This window comes from Mastomys coucha, unplaced genomic scaffold (assembly GCF_008632895.1).
Source record: "Mastomys coucha isolate ucsf_1 unplaced genomic scaffold, UCSF_Mcou_1 pScaffold16, whole genome shotgun sequence".
In the NCBI taxonomy this organism is placed as follows: Eukaryota; Metazoa; Chordata; class Mammalia; order Rodentia; family Muridae; genus Mastomys; species Mastomys coucha.
Genome location: NW_022196898.1, coordinates 39,215,905 through 39,223,534, shown reverse-complemented (window position 1 = coordinate 39,223,534; position 7,630 = coordinate 39,215,905). Strand labels below are relative to the sequence as shown.

Genomic DNA, 7,630 nt, shown 5'->3' with positions numbered 1-7,630 from the left:
AATCCGCCTGCCTCTGCCTCCCAAGTGCTGGGATTAAAGGCGTGCGCCACCACCGCCCGGCTTGATTCCCTTCTTTACTCCTTTGGGAGACTGGAAAAGCATCTTCAGGACAGGATAGCTTCAAGGTCCTAACAATTAGAAATACTTTTTTTCACCAGGCAGTGAAAAAAGTGACAGAGAGCCAGGCAGTGGTGGTACACGCCTTTAATCCCAAAGATTTTTTTTTTTTTTAAGAAGACAGGGTCACTGAAGCCCTGGCTAGCCTGAATTCCCTGTATAGACCAAGCTGATCCAGAACTCACAGATCACCTGCCTCTAACTGGTACTAAAGGGGTGTGTGCCACCACCCCAGCCAGAATTCATCCACTGATCACTACCTCCTAGAAATTTGCTCTAAAATTTTATGTAAATCATGTCCTTCATTAATACCCCTGCCCTTTTCCCCAAGGCTTTTGTTTTGTTAGCTAATTCCCTGTGGTAATTGGTTTTGTAGTTCTGCTAGGAGTTGTTTCCTGTGTTTATTTCATTATACAGGAAAAAGAGAGAAAATTCCAAGTGGGTCTGAGATTAGAAAAATAATGCCTGGGGAGCTGGATTGACAGCTCAGCAGTTAAAAGTGCTCACTCTTCTTTCTTTCTTTCTTACTTTCTTTCTTTTTTAAAAAAGATTTATTTATTGTTATATGTAAGTACACTGTTGCTGTCTTCAGACACACCAGAAGACAGCGTCAGATCTCTTTATGGGTGGTTGTGAGCTACCATGTGGTTGCTGGGATTTGAACTCAGGACCTTTGCAAGAGCAATCAGTGCTCTTACCCACTGAGCCATCTCTCTGGCCCCTTCGTTTGTTTTTGTTTGGTTGGTTTTTTTCGAGACAGGGCTTCTCTGTGTAGCCCTGGCTGTCCTGGAACTCACTCTGTAGACCAGGCTGTCCTGGAACTCAGAAATCTGCCTGCTTCTGTCTCCCAAGTGCTGGAATTAAAGGCGTACGCCACCACTGCCTGGCCTCACTTTTCTTTTTTGATTCATATTTAGTTCTCAGCATCCACATCAGGCAGTTCACAACTGGGATCCAAGGGATCCAACACCCTGTCTGAAGACTGTGGTACCTGCACATATGTAGCACACACATACACATTGTTTGTTTTTAAAGTACTGGAAGGCTGCAGAGATCTAACTCAGCAGTTAAAAGCACTTATTCCTCTTGCAGAGGACCTGGGTGCTATTCCTAGCATCTACATGATGACTCTTGTTCCAGACTATCCAATACCCTCTTCTGGCCTCTGTGGGTACTGCATACATGTAGTACATATGTATATTCTAACACTAACACTAACACACACACACACTCTCTCTCTCTCTCTCTCTCTCATACCATATATATACATAAAATAGTCTGAAAAATAAAATAAAGAAAAGATGATGCCCATCTTCCTGGCATTCACACGTAGCATGTTTAGACCACAGTGAGGAGCACTGTTTGGAGCTAGACTGACTAAGGAAAGCTGAGATGACTGCCACGCTTCTGATTTACAGAAGGGTCGCAAACAGCAACCAGTAAGGAGAGCTGTCATTCTTGTGAAGGTACTGAAGAAGCTGGGGTCAGGGAGGGGACAGGAGGAGAGGAACGAAGGCAAAGATGAGCTCAGGGCCCCCAGAGAATGGAGCCTTTGTGTGGGGTACAGATGAAGGACAAGGGGGTGATTGTGTGGGAGGGCCGGAAGTGCCACGCAGACTGGCACTGCCATAGCCAGCACTGGATTCACCCTTCTGTTCAGAGAACTCCCTATATATCAAGTGTCCAGGAAAAGTAGGGTGTACCTGATGGTTACAAAACGTGGAAAGGCAGAAAAGAGAATGTGCAACCAGGAAAAGTAAGATGTCACCCCAAATCCAGAGAACAGAAGGCAGAAGAAAAAAAAGACAGAAGCAGCTTTTACTATATTTACATCCAACAAAACTTTGCAGAGAACAATCCTTATTGCACAGGTCAAGGCCATGGACGGGAGAGGCATTCCCCAAGGTGGAGTGGACAAGAAGGATTGGGACTAGAAGAGGCACCAGTTCTTCCTAAGGGAAGCCTGGGACTCCTCTGAGTCCCAGGGCATGGCTCTCAAGGCGCTGCAAATCTAATTCCCTTCTTCCTTACCCTCCTTGAGACTCCCATAAGTACAGGAGCTGTGGCCTCAGAATAAATAACTAAATAGAATACAACACTAAGATTGCCTTGGGCTCCTTTAGCAATGTCAGGGAAGAGACTCAAGGAATGAAATTCCTCCCTTCCATTCAGGGCAAAGGCTCAGGAGCTCTGAATTTTTCCAGTTGTTTTTTAAAACAAAAACTTCTAAATCTACCAGGGCACTGCAGATCTGAGATCCCTGGAAAGGAGCCCCTGGGATGGGATGGAGAAAGATGGAGTTGTGCCAACTTCCCTAGCTCTCCTCCCACATCAGCGTAAACACACAGGGCAGGTTGGAGATAGGGGAACTATGACTTTGGGTAACAGTGGGTCCCTCCTTCTGCTGTTCCCACTTGGAGCCTATGGCTGAGCATCCTGTTTCCAATTCCTCTGTGAAGGGAACAGGGAGTCAGGCTATGTCTAGAATCCACTCTTCCTCACCTCTCCACCCAAGGCTGAAGAGGGGAGCTTAAGGGTCCCTAGCATTCCAGAGGTGCTCCAAAACACTTTCGGCAGTCAATGGCCTTGGGAGTAGGCATCTGTGCCCGCCGCTGCCTCAGTTCCTCCTTCCCCATGCTGCCGGCCAGCTTGTTAAAGGCAGACTTGTACTTCTTGTCGAAGGCCACTAGGACAGAGAATGGAAACCGATGCATTAGGACCTCCTTTCACACCTGGTCCCAAATCCCTTATCTCCTCAGTACCTGACTGTACCCTTACCTATATCCACGTGGTCCTTGCCCAGAGCAGCCATGGTCAGGAATAAGATCTCACGGTAGATTCCCCTGTAGTAGACATAGAAGAGTGTCAAAGAAAAGAGGTACAAAGGACATGTCAAGGGTCACCTAGATGAGAGCGTCATACCTCTGCAGGTGCAGGCCAGTGGGAGGGGGCCCCAGTGTCTCCAGCAGAAGCCCAACCGCTTTATGAACCTCATTGAGTCCGACATGGCGCAACACTGACTCCAGTAATGCCAAGCTAAGACATGAGGGTACTGGGCCTGGCCACACCACCCGCTGTGGGACCTGGCCTGGGTGAAAAGAAGGAGGGTTCACCAGGATTACCAAACTCTTTAGCTGAGGCGCCCAGCCCTTTAGCTCCGACACCAAGTACCCACTCACTGTGAACCCTCCAGAGCACGTAGAGAGGTGGGCAGCTGTTAGGATCAGGGGTCAGGACATCCCACAGCAGACGCACATGCACAGAAGCTGGATCGGGGGTTAGCCAGGGCGATGGTCCCTGGGAGAGCTGAGATCGGAACACATTCAGAATGAGAGGAAGAGAACAAGGAACAGACAGACATTACTGGAGATAATAAAGGAAAAGGGGGAAGGAACTTACTTTTGCTATTACTGTTGTTTGAGACAGGGTCTCACTACATAGCTTTGGAAGACTGGAACTCACTAAACAGATTAGGCAGGCCTCGAACTCATAGAGATCTACCTGCATGCCTCTTCTTGAGTATTGGGATTAAACACTGGAGCCACCATGCCCCAAGGGAAAGAAATTCTTATCTCCCAGGTCTTATGACTAAGGACTCTGTCTTAGCACCTGGAACCTAATATGTATGCAATAAATACTGGTGGAATAGACAGAAAAACATTTAACCATTTTTTAGGTACTAGTCACTCTATCAAGTACCTGTCCTGTTAGGTCACTGCTTGTGCTATTTGACAGATGATGAAATGGAGGGTCAGAGTCATAAGTGTGCTGACAAAATGGCCAGGCACAAGGGTCTTCACAGCCTGTGCTTTGTTACACTGCCAAGGACAGAGAGGACTAGGAGACAAGGAGCTGAGCAGTGAAGAGAGAAGCAGTCGGGAGGCAAGGACTACGTCAGGGCACTGACCTGGCTGGGTGGTGGCCCATTACAGGAGACCAACACCAGGCCTGGTAAAATACTAGGCAGGCGTAGCCGTTGGAAGTACCACAGGAGGTTCCAGAAGATGATAGGGTGGGCAGCAGGCAGTTCAGGCAATGCCAACACCTCACTGCCCTCATTCTCTACCAGAGATTCCAGTTCCTTACGCAGCACCAGAGGGCTCAGGTACGCCCATGCCCCATTCTCCACTCGCCGGGAAGCACTCTGCAGACACAGGAGGAGAGCAGAGTAGATACTAAAGGCCCATAACCACAAGCTTGCCTCTCAATACGTCAGTGATGCCCCTTTCTCCTCCATGCCCATCTGCCTGGCACCCCTTCATCTCCCTTCAGCAGATAACACGCTCCTCACATCTTCATGTTCCTCTTGCCCAGTCTTACCCCCATATGCCCATTGCAGAGCTGGGGCTCATCCAGGGCAAGGCACAACCTCCGGTCACTGAGCACAGGGCCAGGACCCCCAGGGGCAGGAGCGTCTTTGCAGCCACTGGCACCAGCAAGGGAAGACTTTGGACTAGGTGCGCTGCGGGGAACAGCAGGGAGTGTCAGCTCTCAGAGCACCATCTGCCTATCCCTCCCACAACACTTGCCCTGCTCCAGGCACCTGGGTCGAGAATCAAGAGTCTGGACACTGAGCAGGGGCACAAAGGGACAGGCGCAGAAGGGACACGTTGTATTGAGGTTCGAGTCATCGGGTGCCCAGCCAGCCATGATTTCCTCATCGTACACCAGGGAATCACAGGCATGGCACAGGGAACAGCTAGACATCAGAATCTGTGGGTAAGGAGACACCCCAGGAAGTCTGCCTCATTTGGTTCCAATGCCCCGAAGCCCATGCCCTTCCCTGCCCCTTCCATCTCAAAACTCCAGCCAGGCCTCCTTCCACCTCCCCCACCCCCTTCTCCTGCTTTTCCAGGGAGATAAGTTGTGCGTGTTCCAGCCCAGTTGTGTAGACAGGGGTATGCTCACTTCCAGGGAGGGTGGTTGGAAAGCGCCAGGGGTGTCACTGAGACGCTCTGAGGACCGGCGAAGGCTCAGGCTGCTGAGGGAAGACTCTGAGATATCCCACTCACTGCCCAGAGAAGCAGAGCTCTGTCATAAAAGAAACCACAGTCAGCTAGTTCCTCGCAATCAAGAATGCTGGTTCCAGTCACTCTCAGAGTCACCTTTGGGGCATTCTCCCAGTCATCGGCCCCTCCCCTCCTGATAGTAAGGTGTCTCCTCTCTCACTAGCTACCTCAGAAGCAGTGGATCCAGGGCGTTCTCGGGGCCACAGAAGGCTATCCATAGGACTCCGGCGGGCCGCAGGAGGCAGGTCAAGGGGCAAATCAGGTTGGGGGATGCGGGAAGCAGAGGCGCGGCGGGAAGGGGTTAGCAGCTGTTGGAGGCGGGCACCCAGCCCTTTTTTGGGGGTGCCCACCTCCTCTGGACATCCACTAGTTTTGGAACCCCGCCCACTTATCCCTTCTAGGGCCTCAGTGGACTGGGCACTCAGGGCTGAACCCGAGCCCCCCGGGCTGCCTCCAGGAGCCAGTTCTTCCCCTGTCAGACTCAGGTCTGACAGGCTTCCATCCTGCCAAGGCACAGGTGATCCACGGGGCTCGAGGACCCCCAAGGCCTCTATCACTGTAGGTCAAAAGAGAATTGAAAGATGGAGCCTGGCATTCTTCCAGCGGCTCCATTCCTGAGCAAATACAATTCTTGCAGCAAAAACTCCAGCCTTGGTGATGGGAAAGATGGCTCAACAGTTAAGAGCACTGTCTTTCTGAGGACCTGGGTTCAACTCCCTGCACCTACATGGCGACTCACAAACCAACTCTAACTCCAGTTCCAAGGGATCTGAGGCTCCCTCCTGGCTTTCATGAGCACCGGGCATACAAGTGGTGCACAGACATACATGCAGGCAAAACACCTATTTAAAATGCAAACTATATAAAGCCACAAACTCTAGAATCACATCTCACCATAACATTTGGGCAAGTTTGCCTCAGAGCCTACAGGGCCGCTAACACGGAGCTACCCTAATCACAGTTCAAGTCTTCCCCTCTCTCACTGAAAAGTTGTTAGGAAAGCTCAATAAGAAGATACGGGTACTCACTGTGAGCTACACCAGCCTCCACCGTGGGCTGTGCCCCACGGGCACTGCCTAAGCTGCCACTCTTGACCAGGCGGCCCGTGGGTGAAGACGGTTCCCGTAGACTTCGCCCAGCCCAAGTAGTCTGGCGCTGAAGAGGGCGGGTTGGGGAGGGACGCTCCAGACAGGGCTCTGTAGAAAGCAGAGGAATTTAGCTTTAGACGGAAGCAATCCCTTGGGTGGACCGGGGTTTTGGAAGGTTTCTCCCAAGTAAAACCCTACACCTCTGCTCCCAAATACATGTGGTTTATCCACACAAAAAAGGCCCTGTGTGTGGATAGTTATAGTTTTCCAGCCAGTTCTCTTCCCATTAGAATCTTAACTACCTCATCTAGCTCTGTCTTTTATTTTTTCTTTAATACAAAGTCTCACTATGTATTCCAATCTGGCCTGGGATTCACTATGTAGTACAAGGAATGCAAGAATCAATCATCCTGTCTTCACTGGGCAAGTGCTAGGAATGCAGGTGTGAACCATCATGTCTGGAACCAAGGCTACCTTGCCAGTCCCTACCCACCTGTCTGAGAGCTGCCGGACTTTTGCTGCTCAGCCACCTGTTGCTGCTGCTGCTGCTGCTGCTGCTGCTGCTGCTGCCGCCTTCGGTCCTTTAAGGGCTGGCGGAACTGAGCAGCCCCCAAGACGACGTTCCGGAGCTTGGCCCAGCGTAGGCGTCCACCCGGAGTACCAGATGGCCATTTGCTTTCCAGCACAGCCTGCCAATCACAGTGCCGGCCAGGATGGCCTAGTGATGCCTTTACTGCCTGTCCTGAACCCCAGGGACCACTTTTTTCTCCAGATTTGCTGTCTAGAACTGTCTAACCCAGAAACAAAAGCCCCAAAGAGACATCTTCAGTGGTAATGGAGAAGAGTATATTTAGACCATTCTATTGGTTTAAGTATTTATGTACTTATTTAGGCAGAGTCTCACTAAGTAGTCCTAGCTAGCCTGGAACTCACTATGTAGATCAGGCTGGATTTGAACCCAACCTAGCCCCCTGCTTCTGCTTCTTGAGTGCTGGGATTAAAGTTGTGTACCATCATGCCCAGCTAGACTCTCTTTATAAACGGAACAGCTTTGAAGAAACTATCTCAATTATTTGGCTATTTAGTTTTCTTATCTGAAAAACAGGAGACAGTTTAGTATTGTGGTTAAAAGGCTGAATTCTGGATAAAATTTTGCGTCTATTTCAACTCCCTAACATGCTTACTGGGGAAAGTTATGAATTCTCTAGAACCTCAATTCCTGTAATATAGAAAATGACTATTTTATGCCCCAGGGAACTGTGGATATAAAATTATTTTAACTGTGTAATGAATCTGGAGCAGTCTTGCATGGAGTTTAAGGTTGTTGTAAATAAGAATCAAAGTAGCTCGAGCAGTGGTGGTGCACGCCTTTAATCCCAGCACTTGGGAGGCAGAGGCAGGCAGATTTCTGAGTTC

The 7,630-nt window shown here is 49.9% G+C and overlaps 1 protein-coding gene across 6 annotated transcripts in view; it reads right to left on the bottom strand.

Annotated features, from left to right (window-relative positions):
* Window positions 1-7,630, bottom strand: part of Dennd4b (DENN domain containing 4B) — a 27,454-nt gene that overhangs the window by 8,651 nt on the left and 11,173 nt on the right. For 4 of the 6 annotated variants that reach the window (XM_031374603.1, XM_031374602.1, XM_031374601.1 and 1 more), the window contains exons 18-28: window positions 6,708-6,903; window positions 6,155-6,322; window positions 5,294-5,682; window positions 5,026-5,148; window positions 4,661-4,830; window positions 4,438-4,579; window positions 4,025-4,261; window positions 3,297-3,423; window positions 3,040-3,205; window positions 2,896-2,960; window positions 1,922-2,803 (exon numbers count right to left, since the gene is read on the bottom strand). In XM_031374603.1, the coding sequence (XP_031230463.1) occupies window positions 2,658-2,803; window positions 2,896-2,960; window positions 3,040-3,205; window positions 3,297-3,423; window positions 4,025-4,261; window positions 4,438-4,579; window positions 4,661-4,830; window positions 5,026-5,148; window positions 5,294-5,682; window positions 6,155-6,322; window positions 6,708-6,903 (1,929 nt within the window). In that variant the 3' untranslated portion in view covers window positions 1,922-2,657. Of the gene's footprint in view, window positions 1-1,921; window positions 2,804-2,895; window positions 2,961-3,039; window positions 3,206-3,296; window positions 3,424-4,024; window positions 4,262-4,437; window positions 4,580-4,660; window positions 4,831-5,025; window positions 5,149-5,293; window positions 5,683-6,154; window positions 6,323-6,707; window positions 6,904-7,630 lie in introns of those variants that run through there. The other 2 variants (XM_031374599.1, XM_031374600.1) reach the window with 1 other exon arrangement.